The 19663-nt window shown below is 48.5% G+C and overlaps 1 protein-coding gene across 16 annotated transcripts in view; it reads left to right on the forward strand.

Moving 5' to 3' along the window:
* The first annotated feature begins 6091 nt into the window (after positions 1-6091).
* CELF4 (CUGBP Elav-like family member 4) overlaps positions 6092-19663 on the forward strand; it is a 290082-nt gene continuing 276510 nt past the window's right edge. For 8 of the 16 annotated variants that reach the window (XM_039842923.1, XM_039842895.1, XM_039842898.1 and 5 more), the window contains exon 1: positions 6345-6630. In XM_039842923.1, coding sequence (XP_039698857.1) covers positions 6345-6630 — 286 coding nt within the window. Of the gene's footprint in view, positions 6631-19663 lie in introns of all 16 variants that reach the window. The other 8 variants (XM_039842899.1, XM_039842902.1, XM_039842910.1 and 5 more) reach the window with 3 other exon arrangements.

The raw sequence follows: 19663 nt of genomic DNA on the forward strand, positions 1-19663 counted from the left end.
CTATCTTACAGATAGGAAACTGAGCCACAAAGAGATGAAATAACCTGCCTGAGGTCACAGAGCTAGAGAGTGAGAGAGGCAGGGCTTGAGGCCAGGCAGTCTGGCTCGGCCCCACTTTACCTAAACGCAGCTGTAAGCGCCTGCTTCTGTTGGACCGCAGGCTACCTGGCCAGAGCTCCTTTTAAAAACATGTAAATTCTTTGGGAAAGTTAAGGAGTAAATTCCTAACCCTTCAGTGCACACAAGTTATCTTTATCTGCACCTTTCTGCGGCCCATTTGGACCCTCAATCCCTACTCTCACTTTAAATTTTTTACAAGAACAGTGAGTCAGCTGCCTCACAAATACACACTGTCTCACCTTCTTCGATGAGAAGTGAGGAAGGAAAGGAGGACAGAAGAAAGACTCGCAGTCTCCATTTTACAGAGGAGAAAGCTGAGGCCCACGAGAGCAATGACGCGGCGGGTCCCTTCTGCCGATTTCTGGCTCTCTCATCCCCACCACGCAGGATGCTCCGCTGCGATTTCCGGTCCATGACTTCCGGTCTCTTTATCGCGCCTCTATTGCCACCTTTCCTTTTCCGGCCCACCTCCGGCAAAAGTGAGGCAAAGCCCCAGGTTTGCATGGAACCCTAAAACAGGGCCACGAAAGGCACATCTGTGCTGACCCAAAGGCCTAGAGAATCCTAAAAGCATTCCCTGCCACTGTCTAGGGCCCAGAAGCCACCACAAGACCAAGGCCATTATTTCCCTGGGGCTTAGCCACTGAGCAAGAAAACCCAGAGGCCCCTCTCTCACTAGCCCTGGCACCTGACTGAGTTCTGTAGCAACCTATTCCCTTCTGGGGAGCCCCTGGGTTTCCCAAAACATGAGCATCATTCTTGTGATTCCCCCTGTGTGAGTTTGCTCCCCTGGCCAGGCCTGCTGTGGACTCAAGACAGAGGAGCCCTTCAATCACCTACTCTGGGTGGCTAAAGGCTGCTAATGTTAACCTCAATTATTCTTTATATCACTAAACCTTCCCTAATTATTCAAGGACAGAGAAGCCCTAGGTTTGTGGAGAATACTGAGGCTGCCTTCACAGCCCCTATCTTGCCCACCCAGCCTACCTCCACAAAGAAGCCCCCTCTAGAAGCCTCCACCTTCTCACTATCATGCAGGAACCCAGAGCCTTTGCCCAGTTCAGTCCTGGCAACTCCACCCACTGCTTCAACCTCCCTCCTCTTCCAAGCTGACCCACCCCTTCCTGCAGGGCCAGCACTCTCCACCAGAAAGCCTTCCCTGGGTGCTTCTGCCCACATGAGCTCCACCTTCTCCAGGGTATCCTGGCACACATCCCCAGCACCTTTCATTTGGTTGGGTTGTGCCCGTGTGTGGTTACTCAGCTCTCTAAGCCAGTCTCTTTACCCAAACAATGCTTGAGTTCTCTAAAGAGAGCAAGTGGATCTCCCTCTCTCCAGCCTACTCTCACTGCCCTCTGCAGGTCTGGGCAGAGCAGTCAATCCATAGAGACCATAGAGAAGTTTAATCACAGGTATGGTCTCTGTTAGGGAAGTCCCATGCAGATCACAGCTCTGTTTTCAGCTTGTTCTCAATATAACCTTGAAGAACCAGCTGCTTCTTACCCTCCTAGCCCTAAGACCAGGCCATCATCCACCTTTCTGGCTATCAACCATCTTCTATATCCTGCCTTCACAAGGGTCCCTCTCTCCTCAAGGCTGCTACCCCCGTCACAGATCATCACACAAAACTTGGATGGCTTTCTGTTTTCTCAAATGTAGAACTCCCCAGGCCTGGAAGACATTTAACCATCTGTTGTCATTTGCTGTTCTGGGCTTTTCAATTGGTGTGATTTTGGTCTCTCTAACAGTAGATTCTTCCCAGCCTGTCCTTTGCTGCTTCCAGTGGGAGATTAGAAGGGCTAGATGAATGGAAGAATGACTGAGTGATGATGCCTCCAAGTCAAGCCATGCAGCCTTGGGAAGCTTAACTGTGATATGTGTCCTAAACTGCTTATTCTCATCCTGAGTTCTGAACTCCTTGTGGCAGATAGTCTGCCTAGGCCCCTGCAGCTTCCCATCCTTATGACCCAGACGAATGAATACAGTCTTCACACCCAACATACACCAAAGTCAAATTCGCCTTTGGTGTCTAGAAACTCCATCCTGAGGACCTATTGTGTACCCATGCCTGCCGAGAGGGCTGTAGAGGAGGAGGGATCTGATTACTGGGTTCTTGCCCTCTACCAGTTTACAATCTGGAGAGAAAAATTCACAGGCCGGAGAGACAAAGCAGGTCTGAGAATGTGTGGCCACAGCCAGGGATGTGGAATGTGTTTCAGTGGGTGCCAGAAGGAAGAGAGTGATGGTGGTTCAGAGTGAAGCTGAACACAAAGAAGGCTTCTCTTCTCCTTGAAGAAGAGCAAAGGGAAGTGAGGAGCAGGAGGCAATGGCAAGGCCTGCATAATTACACCACCTGAGCCAAGATCCACATCGTAGGGGATCCTGACACCCCCAAAAATGAATCAGCAACAAAATGTAAACCCCAAGCACAGAGAAAAAATGAGAAGCAATTGTTTCCAGCTCCCACTTCCATTTCCCAGCCTTCTCCCTCTCAGTGGATTAAATAATTGTGGCCATGAAGTGGCACTTGGAGAAAAAGTTTTAAATCTGTTTAAATGTCACAGTAATACTTTGCCCCCATCTTTCCCTAATTACATTTCTCTTTGATGATCTAAGGTTTAAAATAAAAATAGCTCAAGTCTTTCTGGAATATCAAGGGCAAGGATACAAAAGAGCCAACCTACTGTGTTCCTTACAATTTTCTCAGGGGCCCTGTTCTTTATTGCATTAGAGATACCTGTGTGTATTACTTTATCCCCAACACTCTGCTGTGGCAGAGAGGTGGGAGCCTAAGAAATCCAGCTCGATACCTTTCAGAGATCATGCTTTGACAAATCACTTATATGGGGCTCAGTTATATGGGGACTGGTGTCCAGGTTGCTTCTGCCCCAGCAAGCTGGTGGGGGGTGGGGAGTGCATTTCACCAAACACCTGCAAGCTGAGAGGTGAGGAATGTGTAACCCCCTAACAGGAGACAGCCGAAATTCAAATCAGGTGGAGAGATGGGAGAATGAGGAACCTTTCCCTAAAGGAGCTCTCCATAGCTTTGCATCCATATGTGGAAAGACACAGGGAGGGGGCCATGGTGCAGCGGGGCAGAGGTGTAGTTCTAGAGGGAGTTGGTGCTATACCATATGGAGTTTTCACAGGCATCTGAAATAACCAGATGCCCCCTTTCATTAACAACTCCTCTCCCACCCACTCCTGCCCAATGACTGCTTTTATTTATGTATTGGCTATTATTAATATAATATAAATAATGAAACACCTGTGAATAACTTACTTGAATGAGGTCTGGGGTGATGGCAGGAAGAGTAGAGGGTGAACCTCAGCCACCCTATCCTACGTAGGTCCCTCCTTTCTCAGCCACTCAGCTCGCTCCCCTCATTGCCCCATGTTCTTACTTCACTTTAAGCAGGTGGGAGGCAGGGAGAGAAAGAGACCTCAAGTAGGAATTATTCTCCTAAAATCCCCTATTATGGCAGAAAATATATTCGACTTCCGTTGTGAGATCTTGAGCGGTAAGCGCCAGTGCCACAGATGATGTTGGAGGAGATATTTTGGACAAAGTTATTGGCCTCTGCTGATGTGTCCTAAGGGAAAAGGAAGGAGGTCTCAGCCCGGTGGGCATGCACACATGCGCACACACACACACGGGGGCAGAGTATGGATACAAACAGGGTCTATGTACATATCCACATTACATCCACACAAGCACCCACAGTCCTGATGACACATATACACATACTTCCAAGCCACACACTCAGAACTTACATGTGCCTACCAGAGACATACACCTCATTACAGCACTTCACAGGCACACCAAGCACACAGCCACATGGCAGAGAAGATCTCTGTGTGAGTTTCTGTTTGATTCCATCAACTTGAGTGATTCTTAGGCCATCATAATGTAATGGATAATGTAAGCCCGGGAACCGAGTTATGAATCAACTGTACTTACACACTATTCCATCAAGCAAAGGCAGGAGAATCTTAAAATGAAAGGATGTAGTTCCACAGTTTTCAGATTATACTTGCTGTGTTGTTTGGGCCCAAGATCCTCCGGGAGAGGTGTCCCAGGTGGGCCCTGGGCCTGCAAACCTCAGGGCCTCCTCAGGCCTCCTCCGGGTGCTGGAGAGCTCCGCGTTGTGGTTGTACCAAACGGGCTTGGTCTCGGTTTTCAGGCAGCTGGGGTTTCATTTCTTTAAATAAAATTTTAAACATATCGTCTAGTAACGTCATGTAATCCGAGGACAAGAAAAGAGAAACCCAGAACACTCGAAAGGGGTGGTGGGGGCCGGGCCAGGGTCAGGCCAGAAGCTCTGCTCTGCAACCCGCGGGGGAGCAGCGCGTTATTTTAATTTGCTGGCTTCTGAAGCCGAGAAGAGGCTGCCCTGGAAAAGCAACTGTGGGAGAAGATGGGGTGCAGGTAAATATCATTAAATGAAAATCTGCTCTCCCAACCCAAGTTCACCACCAGCATTCGCCCCCAGAGGCGGGGCTGCTTGGACCCAGCTCCCGCACCAGCCACTCCCTTTCCCGCGCAGCCGATATTCTAGCCCCGGCGAGGCTGGCGGGCAACCCAGCGGAGTCCCGGCTAGGTGGCCGGACCCTCGGTTCTCGCCCGCAGACGCGACTCCCTGGCTCGCACTTCTGGAGCGGGAGGTGTAGCAAAAGAAGCCTGTGGGGGCAGCGCACGGCGCGCCAGTCTGGGTCCGGCTGCAGCCCGGAAAGCGATTGAGGGCTTTATTACTTTGATAATAGATTAAGAAAAAAAAAATTTTATTTTTCGATTCGAACCAATAAAGCAGACAAGGGCAAAATCAAGCCGGTCCCTCGCACTGGCCACCGAGCCCAGAGCCTGCCGCCTTCCCCGCGGGCGAGCTGGCCGAGGCGCCCGGCTCCTACCTTCCTCCCGCCAGCAGCCTGCCGGACCAGCCGCCGCTCTTCGGGGCGGAGGAGGCAGTCCGGGACGGAAACACACACCTCCAGCCTTTGCAAGCGGGCTGGGACGAGGGTCAGGCCCCAAAACAATACGCCCTGTCCCCCCAGCGCGGCCCAACCGCTTCCCAGTCCTTTCCTCCCAGGTGGCTTAGGTAGCGGTAAATGCCGTACGGGAGGGCGAAGATTTGGGGCTGCTCTGGCAGGTTGGGAATGCGAGGAGGAAAAAAGCGGAAAGAGACGGAGAGACAGCGCGCGCGCGCGCGCGAAAGAGCTCTTGTCTATAGATTATCCACATAATATATATTTTTGTAGCTTTTTTTCTCTCGACACTGATCAATGCGCACTCGGATCGCTGGGCGGACTCCCTCCAAGCCGGGTCGCTTTTTCTAGTCTAAATAAATAAATACAGGGAACCAGATGGGAGAGAAAATTGCCCATTCCGCCGCCGCCTTCGCCGCCGCCCCGCCCGCCATCCCTGCCTTTGCTTCGCGCGCCTGGCACCCTAATAGAGCGCAGCTCAATGGATAACGCCACCCTACATACCCACACGAAAATGAAAACCTATGTTTTTAAAATATAAAAAGTAGCACCTGCTGCTGTAACAAAAAGAACCCCCAAAAGGCAAGGAAGAGGCCAGCAGCCCGGTTCCTAACATGCACCCGCTCCCCGCGTCCGCCGCGCCGGAATCTCAGCGCCTCCCGAAGAGCCATGCGCCTGGCGCTATTTATAGCCGGGGGCTGTCTCGGACTGTACCACCGCGGCTCGCCGGGGCTGCCGACGGGGGAGGCGCGCAAAGCCGGCGCCGCCCCACACCGCCCAGCTGCCGGCCGCCGCCCGCTGCCAGGCGGGAGCCCCCTCAACATCGTGCCCTCTCAGGGCTCCGCGCCCCCCTCCTTTGCGCGCGCACACTCGCCGCCCCCACCCCTGGTCTGACTGGGAACTTGAACTGGTCCAGCCTGTTTAAACGGAAAGGACAGAGATCCTGTCTGTTCAATGTAAAAAAAAAAAAAAAAAAAAAAATCAGATCAGACCGAAAGAGAGAGAGAGAAGAGAGGAGAGGAGGAGAGAGGGGGGAGAGGAGAGAGAGAGCGCGAGCGCGAGCGAGCGAGAGAAGAGAGAAAGAGAGCAGAGAGCGAGAGGAGAGCGAGGTATAGAGAAACCGAGGGGAAGAGAACCCGAGTGTGTGTATGTGTGTGCGTGTGTGAGCGCGAGCGAGCTTGCGAGGGAGAGGAGCGAGAGAGTGCGAGCGAGAAAGAATAAAAGGAAAGAAGATTTTCTCTATGTATATAAAGATGGCCACGTTAGCAAACGGACAGGCTGACAACGCGAGCCTCAGTACCAACGGGCTCGGCAGCAGCCCGGGTAGCGCCGGGCACATGAACGGATTAAGCCACAGCCCGGGGAACCCGTCGACCATTCCCATGAAGGACCACGATGCCATCAAGCTGTTCATTGGGCAGATCCCCCGCAACCTGGATGAGAAAGACCTCAAGCCCCTCTTCGAGGAGTTCGGCAAGATCTACGAGCTTACGGTTCTGAAGGACAGGTTCACAGGCATGCACAAAGGTGAGTGCACCTTTCCCTCCCAACTTTGCTGTGGAGAAGGAGCGGGCGGGCGGGCCGGCCGGCCGGCAGGCGACTGACTAGCGAGAGACAGCGCGAGAGGGAGCCTCGGGCGGACACCGAGGAGGGAGGCGCTCGGGCAGCAGAGACCAGGACTGGGGTGCGTGGGGAGCTGTTCTCTGGGGCAAGGCTGGGTTTGGGGCGAGGAGCTGATAGAAGCGGTGCCGTGGAGAGAGCAGTGGGAGCAGAAGAAGAGAAAGACAGGATCGAAGGGAAACGGGGCTTGGATTTTTGGGTACAGCGACTTGAATGGTTGGGATGGGGACGTCTGCACCGGCAGAGCCCGGGACTCTGAGCAGACTGGCAGGCGCTCAGCCGGCCGGGGATCGCGGGTGCTGTCCATCGCCGTGGTGCTGAAAATACTAAGAGGAGATGGTCTCCTCCTCCTCCGCTCCGGGCCAGAGTAGCAGGAGCGCAGCCGTCTAAAAAAGGAGAGAGGTGACAAATTTAAAGAGCTATTTTTATTTAGCTTATCAGTTTAACAGTAAACTCTCCCTATAGAGCTGTGTACCTCAATAATCCGGTTGTGGTGTTAGTGGTGGGGGAGGGGGATTGGATGTTTGAAGGAAGGAGGGACAGAACCTAAGGCAAGAATTAGCAAGGAACCAGCTATCCCCAGGGTGGAGTGGGGAGTTGGGCAAGCCTGAACGATCCCCTTTTCAGGAAAGTGAGGCTTGTGGGGGGAAATCTGTGTGTGCAAGATATGCATTTTGAAGGTGTAGCCTAAATTATCCCAAACTCACCATGCAGAGAGGTTCATAGTACATTATTTCTCTCCCTTGAAGCAATCATTCCTAGTGAATGCTTGGGGGAGGGGAGACAGAATAATCAAAGAATTAAAACCCAGTAACTTTTTAGGAAGTAGTCATGGGAATTGTCTGCAGCCTTCCTGTTTTCTCCTTGTTTTATTATCTTTAAAGCAGAGCCCCAAATGTGTTCAGTTGTAGAACGTGTGTGGGTGGCTGGTGGGTGACGAAATTAGCCCAGTGCTCTGCTCCCTAACAGTAATATATAGGATGTGCAGTGGGGATTAATTGGGGCTGGAGCTGTGTGGGCAAGTTAAATGCTCTCTGAGAGAGATTGATTGTCAGGCAAGGAAGGAGCATCAGGCTATGGAAGTTGTAAAGGATGTGTGTGGACATTCTGTTTTTAATAAACAGTAGTGTGGAGAGCCACTGAAGATGCTGTGTTAGAGGTGGTGGTTTTAAGGATGAAACACACACGCACATGCACACATAATAATATCATCAACACACACTAATACACACATCATTGACACACAGCAACCTCATCCTTGGCCACAAATGGGCTATGAACAGAGCTGATCCTCCGGCACATTAGGTGCAGAGCACGGAGCTGTCTGGCTCTCTAAGCAGCAGTGGATTTCACTATCACAACCTCCCTCTTTTTCCAGCCCTCCCTTCATCCGAATACTAAGCACAGCTCCAAACTCTTCATAGTTGGAGTCCCAGAGAGCAGTTTTTATTGGCTTTAGCATCTTCCAGCTTGCCTGCTGAGGAGTAAATCTTAAAGTTAATGGCATGTTGAGTAGCACAAAAACACAGAAGAATGGAAATATACTGGGTTTGTTGGGGTGGGGTGAGGGTGGGGGCTGTAATGGAGAGAGAAACCAACCTTTATCCAATATGGAGAAAATGTCTGTCTATTCGGAAGAGAAACTAGAAAGGTGGAATGGGGAGGCAGTGTTCGAAATTTGTTTCCTTTTCTCCCCTCTCAAGTCAACCATAGCTATGTAGTTTTTCCCTTTCCAATCAAGCTCCCTAGAAGCTAATCTAGGATTGTACCAAACCTTTGTCATTCTAATATGTCCCCAGATTCAACAATAGTAATAATTAAAATTAAAAAGCATAGGTAGGGAATTCCTTTGCCCATCTTAATGATCAGTTCTTGTGACGATTTGAGATTTTCAAGTTAGAAAAAAAATCAAAACCCACTAGAGGCAAAAGACAGTTGTGAAGAGCTGAGCTTCCTATGAGATCTGGGTTGGAGCACTTTATTTGCTTCTTTATTTCAAATGAAGATTAACTTTAACAATATTCCTTGGTTTCTTCTCATGATCCCTTCTTACTGGAATCATTACTGTTTCCAATATTATTTGGACTCCCTTGTATTGTAACAAAGAAGTAGAATTATCATCATTTGTATGAGGAAGGTAGAAAAGGTTATGATATGGTTATATCATATGTATGATATCACATATACACATACACATATCTAGCCAGTGTTCCTACGACAAGGAAAACTTCATTTTCTATATAATTCTTCCCCTAAACTGACTCAGTTCGTCACAGGCAGGCCTGTTGGCTTCGGCATGCTGGGTTCCTCATTGTCGCAGCTCACCCTTCAGAGACTGAGCATATATTTTTCCCTATGAAACTTCCTGCTTCTTCTTCCCTTCAATTTTTATAGGCAAGGTTGAACCACAATGTCTCAGTGCCTGGAAGCTCTGGGAGAGCTGAATAAATGAGACAGTTTCTGAGGTCTGGTTTATTCAGTCCTAGAAGAGTTTGAACTCCTCTTTCAGTGATACAGCCTGATTTATTAGTTAATCCTGATAAAATAAGCCTCCGGCCACCTTAAAAAATTACCCACTTTCCATTGGTGATTAATTACTGTTAAGTCAAAATCATGATGAGGCTTTAAGAGTGAGAGTTGCATTTGGCTTCTAGATTTTCCCCAACTCTAAATGACAACATGAAGCTAGGGATAGAAATATACCTTTGTTAAGCCTTGTTTCAAGGGATATCTGTGGCTCTTTCTCTCCTCTTTTTGAATATCTAACTTCTAAGATATCATACTGGGATAAAATTGAGAGACATCTCAAGACAGTGGTCTCCAGTGTGGATGGGACATATGTGGTATTGGGAAAGAAAAAATGAAAGAAGGAAGGAAAGAAGGAAGGAAGGAAGGGAGGAAGGAAGGAAGGGAAGGAAGGAAGGAAGGAAGGAAGGAAGGAAGGAGAGAGGAGAGAGAAAGAAAGAAAGAAAGAAAGAAAGAAAGAAAGAAAGAAAGAAAGAAAGAAAGAAAGAAATGAAAGAAAGAAAGAAAGAAAGAAAGAGAAAGAGAGAGAGAGAGAGAGAAGAAAAATAAGTAGAAATTAAATGCATGAGATTTCAGGTGGATATCCATTTGTTGGCCATCTGCCATTTCAGGTAACTAAAGAAGGAAGGAGTTCTAAGGGTTAATGGAATACCTGCCATGCGTAGAGTGAACCTTAAAAGGCAATTACTCCAGTCAAATTGGGAGTCTGTGGAGGAGGGAGTGAGTGGGTGTTGTGGAGCAAACCCAGCCGTATCAGAGAAAGGCTGTTGGGATGGAGAGGCAGCAAATAGTGGATATGGACCGGGGTAATTATTGTAAAGGTAAATTCACTCCCTTGAGAGCAAAAAGCAATTGGGTGAGGAGAGATCTGGGTGCTAAGCAGAGAGAGGAGGGAAAATAAACAAAAAGCCGAGAATTACAATCTGAAGAAACAATACCTAAAGAAGAAAACCTAGTTTAATGCAAACTCTCACGGCTAACTCTGAGCATTCTTTTTTCCCCCATTAGAAGCACTTTGAGAAAGGTTATTTTTCCAGGCTCCAAAAAGAAAGACATTGCACTATTGATTAAAGAAGAGACAGGCAAACTCTCAGGGTAGCAGCAGAAGTGAGCTGAGGACCGATTTTGCCCCTTCCTATAGAATTTTTCTTTCTTGGAGAAGGGAACAGGTCACCCACTGGTCTAATTCTTCCCTTATCTCACTTTTTATTTATTGCTCTTTTCTTCTTTTTATTCCCTGGAAAACAAACAGAGGCAGTGGCTTAAAATGTATACAAGTGTACATATACACACACATACCCATGCCTGCTAACATACACATGTACACACATACGCAGTTAATGGATCAAACATGAACAAGCCCGCAATCCATTCATAACTTTGGTCTTGTCTAGCAGGATAGGAGGCAGCAAAGACTGAGTTACTGGGAGACATAAAGACTAGTGCTCTCTGGATAGCCATATTATAATGCATTATCTTTGAAGTCATTTAAGTCCAATTTAAGTGGTATTTAGTATAATATTTATGAATTAATGTAATCTAAACATAGGGTTGTCCCCAAAGGTTTAAACAGTCTTTACTACTGATGTGTGCTTGTTCCCGGAGCCTGCAATGCATTTTAATATAAACAGCCAAGTCCCTCTTGTTAACCAGTCAGAACACATCTGTGGCCTGGGTAACCACTCTGCATTGAGATTTCCCCCTGCTGTGTGGGAGAAAATCTACTCTACTGGCAGCCCCAGGGGCTCCCAACCTAGGAGCCACAGCTGCAGGAACTTCAGCCCCTCATACTTTCACACTACGTCCAGAGCGAGAGTGGGAACAGAGTAATGGAACCTTCTATGGATTGAGCACTGGAGAGTATATCATTTTAAAATACACTTATCACCAGATGCACAACCTCTCATTTCAACAGTATCTGAGTAAGAAATGCCTAAAGCCCCATGATTTGGGGTATATCTGGGAGAAAGGGAAAGGGCAAAGGTTATGATTATGTTTTGGTGATTTGTGATCATCTTCATAAAATTATATTTTGTATTTTCACATAAGATGTAACAATTCTCAGAACATGGAGTTCCCACCACTTGACTTTAGCTGAGAGGGCTCATTGTTGTTGTTGTTGTTGTTTTCCTTGAGATAGGTGAATCAAAGCCAGCAAGGCTCTATCTGATTTCCGTTTTCAAATGAATCCAAGAGACAGTAAAGCTAAAGTATCAGCATGGGCATCAGCTCAATTAAGATGATCTTTTTTATAAAAAATACCTTAAAAAATAAAAATTCTTTTCTGTCCAGAGAAAAAGACACTGGTAGAACAGCTGGGCACACACCTATAGTTTTTAAAAGAAAGATATGCTTTGTGAGAAAGAGATATGGAAAATGGGATCGCTGTTATAAGAAAAACGTTTTTTAAAAATAAGTTTTACTAAAGAACATGAGCAATAGTAATCATTACAAAACTAAAGTAAACCAAAGCAGCAGCCTCCTTAAAAAATCTTCTCATTCCAGATGTTGATAAATATACCATTTAGAAGCAAAGAAAAAATTATTGGGAAACGATTGATTTATTTAAGAGACTGATGGTTATTTGCTGCTTGTGCATGATTTCACTTATCTTTTAAACAGACTCCTCGGAATCAACATACACAGATAAGTTAATATGCACATGTACACGTATATGCATCCATGTGCTAGCATGACTAAGCGCATCCCACACATATGGGAACCAGAGCTGGCCTAGATTTCACTGCAATTCGACAGGGAGATGTTAACTCTCTTTTCCCCCCTCAGCTTTAATGGGAATTCTAGATTGGGTTGAAAGAACCCCTTGGCATACTTTCACTCTCTCCACCTGCTCCAGTTGGCTGGATGTTTGTGGTTTCTCAAACACAAAACCAAAATAAAACAGAAAAGAAAAGCTTTTCTTGAGTGAAGTCATAGTTTAAAAACAACCCAAAGGAAAACAATTACAAAAATGCATGCCATAGATATGCCCTCCACACAGGCATGTTGCAGACTTATCACAGTGCTTTTAAAGAGCTGGTTTCCAAGGGTGTTCTTGACACCCAGCCATTTTGCCATGCCGCAGCAACTTGAGCATGGGCATCGCTGTCACTATTATTAGTGTTATCATCCTCATTATTATAATTTATACGCCAGGGTGGGAGATGAGCTTCTGAGTGACCCTGAGAAGATATCCGAGACACCACTGCCTTGGTCGAGCGCTGGTCTTACTTGCCTCGGATGGATTTGGGGAAAACACTGCACGACTCACAACTTCCATGTCATCAGAAGGTGGTCAGTTTCCAAACTGACCTGGGAGGGACCTACTGAACAGGGTTTGGAGTAGGCAGGCTGTAAAGGAGAGAGAGATGCAACAGAGAATGAGGCCCCACCAAATAAGGAAAACAACGTCGTAGGCCCACAATGCCAGCCCAAAACAGGGAGCACTGGTTGACAGTGGCTGACACTGCAGCAGCTTCTGAACTTGGAAGGGAAATCCCATGTGACATGCAGAGAGAAGAGCTAGAGGGTGTGAAAATCTGTGTTTCTGTGGGTACTGGAGGGTTGGGGGAGGGAAGATGCTGCAGCCTGTGTGGGTGTTGGTGTGAGAGTATGTGTGTGTGTGTGTGTGTGTGTGTGTGTGCGCGCGCGCGCCTGCGTGCACACACACAGAAAAGAAATGACTAATGTAAGTGGCATGGAGATGATGTTAGGGGTAATTTCATCTTAAAAGGCTGCATGCATGATCAGGAAGGTGGTTGTTGGAGAAAAGGAGAGAATCTGGGAAGAATGACGCTGTCCTTGTGAATTCATACATGTTTCACCTCAGAACTTGTGGCTTGGATTTGTCAATGATCTTAGTTTCAGTGTGGAGGTGTACTCTTGTTTATCTGTCTAATATCCCTGCCAGAAGTCCAAGTTTGGGAGAAGGTTTCATCTCCCCCCACCCATCGCCCTTCGAAGCCTTGCTTGCTTCTGCTCACCTCTTGACTCATTTTAGCACTGACCTTCCATCCAGGATCTGAGTGGTCAGCCACAGAGCCTAGCTCTCTGCAGAGATAATTCCCTCCACCTCTGCATTCCCTTCCACACCCCCTGCCCCTTGGCATCCCAGCCCCACTTTTCTCCTACAGTGCTTTCACATACACGTACGTGCATGCACACAGACATGCGCACACATACACATGCACGCACACCACACGCACACGACTTGGCCATGCCAGTCAAGCTGGGCCCTCCAAGCAGAATGCTGCATTTTCTCTAAACACAAGCAGGGTGTGGCCAGAATCCAGCTGCCCACCTTTTAGGCTCTCTAAAAGAGAAGCTCCTTTACTCCTTTTACCTTTGCCTTTTCTGCAGGTCTTTAAATACACAGCCGCTCCAAGAATCACAGAAAGCATCCGATCCTACCCAGATAGCCTGAGGAGGGGAACAGAGCCCCCCAATTTAGTTGTAGCCTTTTTATCATCATCCTGCATCTCCCTCCTTTCCTCCTTCTCCTTGTCATTTAAAGCAACCCTCACAAACCCCAAAGTGAGATCTGAAGAGAAAGATCCATGTTCCATTTGGCAAGATAGGGTTGCAGTTAAAGATGCCAGGGCAGAAAGATGATGATAGGGGTAGAAATGGTGGCAGAGGAATTTCAGGACTTGATATACTTGCCCTAAGGGCATCCTCCTTCCCGGCTCATTCAGTTTCCAGTGACCCCGCATGGGTGTAAAGCCGGAGTCAAAGCCTCGCCCACAGAAACCAACAAGGCAGCCAGGTAGGCAGGTCTGGGGTGATTGCCCTCCTTTCTGGGTCCCTCTGTGAGTACAAGGGGATGTTTCCGGACGATGCATTTGCAGGGCTTCTCCCCTTCCACCTGCTCCGCATTTGGTTTCTGTTATTCTCCCTCGTATCTCCCCTCCAACATGAGCTGACTAACACTCTCGCACAGAGCGATTCCCAGCCGCTCAGCTCAGGAACACAACCTACGTGGCCATCTGCAAGATGTAAATAAATGGGTACCCTCACGGAGACAGACGTAGTTCTGGTTCCGTGAGGACAGAACACCCAAAAATATTGATCAAATCTCAGGGAAAAAAATTGACAAGGGTGCTGGCCTCCAACAAGAGTTTAAATGACAAACACTTACGAAGGCCGGCTCTGGACAGCGCATCAACTGGCCGTGATGTTACTTTATTGCAATACACTCAGCTTTAATTAATTATCACCTTTGTTAAGAGCATCTCCAGATCAAAGATTTCTACATACTTAACAGATCTTACTAACAAAACCCCCATGCATTAGACTCTCCCACAGCTCCCTGGCCAGGCAAGCAAGCTTCCTTCCCATTTTCTTCCCTCTATCTTAGCGGTTGACGTCCTCCTCTTTGCTAAAGACAGGCAATTCTTGGTTCACAGCTGCTCTGTCCTAGGATGGGGATTGTGAGGGGTTTTGTCTATGAGGTCAGGGGGCTGCCGTTCAGCAGCTGTTTCTAAAATTGCACGATGGGAAACTTAGTTCACCTTCAAATATATCTGGCTAAAATGGAGTGTCAACAGAAGAAAGGACTTCGTGGAAATGCAAAAGGTGTGTGTGTGTGTGAGTTCGCGTATGTGTGCACGCGCACACACACACACACATGCACAAACGCCAATGTGCACATCCACATAAATATTATGGGATCGATACATTTCACATCCACTGCACACACCTCTTAACTTCTCCCTCCTGTCTCTTGAGCACCTGTGCTACCATCGTATTTCACGCTGAGAAATGCTCACAGCTGAAGCGTGCATAGATGATGCTGTATTGAACCAAGTCATTGTTTGGATTCAGTTGTGGAGGCTGGGTGCCCATTGCAGGATGGTTCTCGCCTGGGGTTAGGTGGTGCCTAAAGAATCTACTTCTCAAGATAAGACAGGAACCTCACTCCAGAGTCCTCAAACCTACAAACTGACAGGTGACTTACTTGAAAGCAACCCTTGGAGTCATTCTAGGCAGATTTGAATGCCATACGTGGCTGTTTGTTCATTATTCTAATTTAATGATGCAGTCACACCTAATTAATCCATGTCTGGTTTATTCACACACTATGTCTGAGGATCCAAAAGATCTCTCTAGTTAGCTGGCTTCCTTTTACAGGGCCAAGTGAGGAGTTTCCCCTGACAGGTGAGCGTGTCTGGGTCCAAACAGGAATGGATCGCTGTAGACTGATCTGATAGAGGCACTGCCCCTGGCACCACTGTCCACACAGGTAGGAATGACGATAATCACAGAGAGATGTAGCAAATAGATCTGTGTGCCTGTGCGACACACACACATGAGCACACAAAGCGTGCGTTCCCTCACAGAACCCTACTAATAGATAACGAGTCACAATCCCATGGGTAATGAACAACAATGCCTTGTGGAGAGGCAAGCATTCCCAAAACTGGGAGTTTCAGAACAGAAAGTTGAGAGGCTGAGCTGAATCAAACCCCCCTCTCTGGTTTTAAGAAAGCAGAGTAGGATTCATTGTTGCCACTGCACAGAGAACAAGACTGAGGCTGGGGTGGCATGCCCCCAAAGTCAAGCCTGAGCATGGCCTTCAGCGCATTTCACCATGGCTGCTTCTGGCCAGACTTCTCCCAGTGAGTGCTGTCTCTTGCCTGGCAGGTACATTGAGAGAACGAGGCATCAACCTAATAATATCCTTATAAAGCCAAGCCTCCTGCGCAAGTCCTAGGAGACAAGAGGCATCTAAAGATCAAACACTACATCACAGTGTATTTGTAGGAACTCTCTGATTCTGCTACCTCCCTATAATGCTCTAATTGACTATTTGATCAGCTCTAAAAGGGCTGGTGTTCACAATAGACCCGCACACACATTCATACACACACTCACGTGCACACTCATATACATGTACACGCATCCGCCCCCCCCACACACTCATCACACAAGCATATGCACACAGACTTTCTTGCACGTGCCACCATACCCACACTAGCTCATCTGACCAGGGTAGATTTTCACAGCAGATGCTTGAAGGTGAGTGAAAAGCACACACCTAAGATGATACGTGCTCTTCCAGTAATGGGCTTATCAATATCTCTTAAAAAAATGTGACAGCCAGCCCAGAGTGATTCAGTTGTGTGGACAAAGGTCAGCATATAGATATCCATTATTAATAATATCAATATCTTGGTTGACCAATATAACCAGAAACTGTATCATGTCACTGCTGATGCGCGAGGCAGGGAGGACTCCCCGGCAACAGCAGGAAATTATGCCCATGTAAAATTAATCATATTGACTGGTTCTAAGAATATATGGAGAGGCGAAGATGTTGGGAGTGCTTGCCGTAGTGGGAGAGGGAGACCTTGCTCCCTGAGGCTTCATGGTCTTGAACTCCTGGAAGGAGACCAGAGGGATGGAGGCGTCCCTGGGTGACCGATGAGAACGCTCGCCCTCATCCGGCCTCTGCTTTCCAGCGGGGTGAGGTGGAGGAAAGGTGTTCTCTGAACAGGAAAAGAAAGAAATAGGATCCCCTAACCATTATCCACCCAACATATCCATATTTTTCTGTCAAATCAATACTTGGCTTGGTTTGGTCTCACCGGATGAGGCACAGAGAGCAGCCTTGTACCCGCTGTGTGATGAGGTCCATCTCCAAAGGGGTGACATGAGCCTGAAGCAACATTTCCAGTTATGGCCTGGATATTGGCCCCAGGAGATGCCAGTGTAGGCTCTGCAACTTAGGGGTCCCGGAAGGAAAAGCATCTAATCAAATCAATCATCGTGATTGGGTTCTTGGGACCAGCCGAGCCAGGGACTCATCATCATCGCTGGTGGGAGCAGGAATGTTCTGGACTTCAGAAAGTCATTGCTCACTGAGGCTCACCTCCAGTCACAGTGGAGTGGGAAGGAAAGGGAAGGCCATGTGTCCTTGGCCTTGGAATTCCCTCTGACCATGCCCCTGACCCTTTCCTCCCTTGACCTCGGGAGCCCCAGCTCTGGAGATTCCTGACCCTCTTGTCGGCCCTGGGCAACACCTGGCAGATTCTGAGGGAAGGAAGAAAAGAAGAGATTCCCAGTGACTGGAGGCTACTGAAAGAGAGAGAGAGAGAGAGAGAGAGAGAGAGGAAACAGGGATGGCCAGAGAAGCCCGATAAGCCTTTTTATCATTCCTTTTCTCTTTTCTCAGTGCCTGTCATCAAGTCAGCTGGAAGGAACCTGCCTTAGAGGCCAGGTCCCACTGTGGGGTGTTGATGGATCATAGGAGAGGGACTGCTAATGTGCAGGGGAAGTACCTTTGATTGTAAATGAATGTGAGGAAATGGTGCCTCTGGATGGGATGTGAGATGGGGCTTCTTAGGACTGGGTGCTCCCTCGGGGAGCATTTAGGCCTCAGCAAACAAGCCACATCCAATCCTCCCTTAACCTGGGCTGCTTCCCCTCAACCCTCACACCAGGGCTGCCAAGGGGCAAGCTGGTCCCCTGGACTCATGGACACTCAGAGTCCCACCCAGGTGCTTACACTCAGTCCTCTGGCCAAGGACGTTGGCCAGTCTCTTTGCTCCCTCCCCAGTGACAATGACCCAGCTTTCCTAGCTGAGACCCAGCTACTGAGGCCACCTGGAACAGTTCCCAGATTTCAGAACTTGCTCCTAACACAGCACAGGCTCAGCGTGGCCACAGAGGGTGAATAGAGAGAGTGAGTCCTGGTGACGAGGTTGTCCTCTGTCTACAGTGCCATGCCCCTTCCTCAGCCCCAAACCTGGGGTCTAAGGAGCCCTAGGAGAACAGCCCAGAGCCCAGAAGCCAGGCCCTGCCTCTAGACCTTTTCCTACCTTGGGCGGGGTCCCCCAAATCGTGCATGTGAGAGGGCTCCCCTCTCCTCCAGCAGTCGCCTGCCCTCTGATGGTGAGAGGGGGAACTTCGTGCACTCAGGCGCGGGCCCCTGATGCCCAGACGCTGCTTCTCCTGCTGCTTCTCCTGCCGAAGCCCAGGCTCAGCATCCAGGAGCTGCAGACGGAGCCTCTCCTGAACCTCGCCCCTTACCCCTGTGGGAGAGGGTGGGCCACTTCTTCTGCACGGGAGTCCCCTGCTTGAGTGGGCAGCGCGGGACCCTGGGCCACATCCCTCACTAGGCAAGTCAGACCAGAACCTGGAGCACCAGGAGAGACACACGAAACAAGAGAGGAGAATCAGAAAATCCAGAACGTGTTGTATGGTTTCAGCATGTGAGTTTTGTTTCTTTTCAAAAATGAATAACCAATTTATGATTTAGTGTGTTTTATTCTTAATTCTATATGTTAGGGCACCAGAATCTTCCACGTTTACAACCCTGCGCCTAAGAAACAGGACTAGGCAGAGGACTGATCAATTAGTGATCACTTGCACACCTGCCACGCAGGTCAAGCTGAGGCCCCAGTGCAGCAATGTAAGTCCAGTTGGTCACCAGTATGAGAGAGACGCAGAGCAGGAGAGCCGCCACTGGCTTATTTCAGGGTTTCATTTTCTCTTCCAATTAAAAAAAAATTCGTTAAAACGAGATCTTTCTATTTACTCTCATCTTGATTACTTAATAAGTAAATTATTACATTTATTTTAGAGTCAATTCTGTTGTAATCATGTTGGGCAAGTTTGAAAATCCAGTGGGATGAGGAGTAAAGGGTGACACCTGGGACTGGGTCGCTGGGTCTGTCCCCAGAGAGAGGAGAGGAGCACACGTTGAAGTGGGTATCTCAGCACAGGGAAAGCACACCCTTAGGCTGCTGTGAGAGACCACGTGGCAGACAAGGTCACAGTGGCTGACTGCTCATACTGGAGGGGAGTCAACAGGAGCAGGGCCCCAGGCCACACACCGGGAGCTCGAGACCCGCTCCCCCTTCTCACACTGGGTCCAAGGCCTTGGTTTTGTTTCTCCCTAGTTTCTCAAGTTTCTCAGCAAAACATTAACTTTAAATGTTCTGACCTGTCTCAGCTGAGCTAATGCTTAAAAGGCTGGTCCACAGCAGAGGCCACACCCTCGGAAAGAGAGTGTCCCCAAGGCTGGCAGAGGCCAGAGGAAAAGCCTGCTGAGGCAAGAGTGGAGGCATCATCAACCCAACCACAGCTAGCTTCTGGGTTACCCTTCCCTCCACCCTCACACGGAGAACAGGCCCCCACACTCACCTCCATGGAGCAGGGGCATGTTTCTGCAAAACAGAGAGATGCGAGACATTCCATTTTGGTGGGGGAGATGTGCCATATACCCCCATGGAGAAGCCTTATGTCTGATGGGGCAGACGGGGCCTCCCTTGAGGAGGCCCAGAGTCATGTGCAATTCAAATAGCTGAGGGTCAAGCTCTTTCTTTGGAAGGTGGGGACCCACCCTCACCACCATGAAATAGCTGGGAATGATAGAGGGTAGCACATCCACAAATATAAAACTACCCAGTGC

The sequence above is a fragment of the Pteropus medius genome, unplaced genomic scaffold (genome assembly GCF_902729225.1).
Source record: "Pteropus medius unplaced genomic scaffold, Ma_sr-lr_union100, whole genome shotgun sequence".
NCBI lineage: Eukaryota > Metazoa > Chordata > Mammalia > Chiroptera > Pteropodidae > Pteropus > Pteropus medius.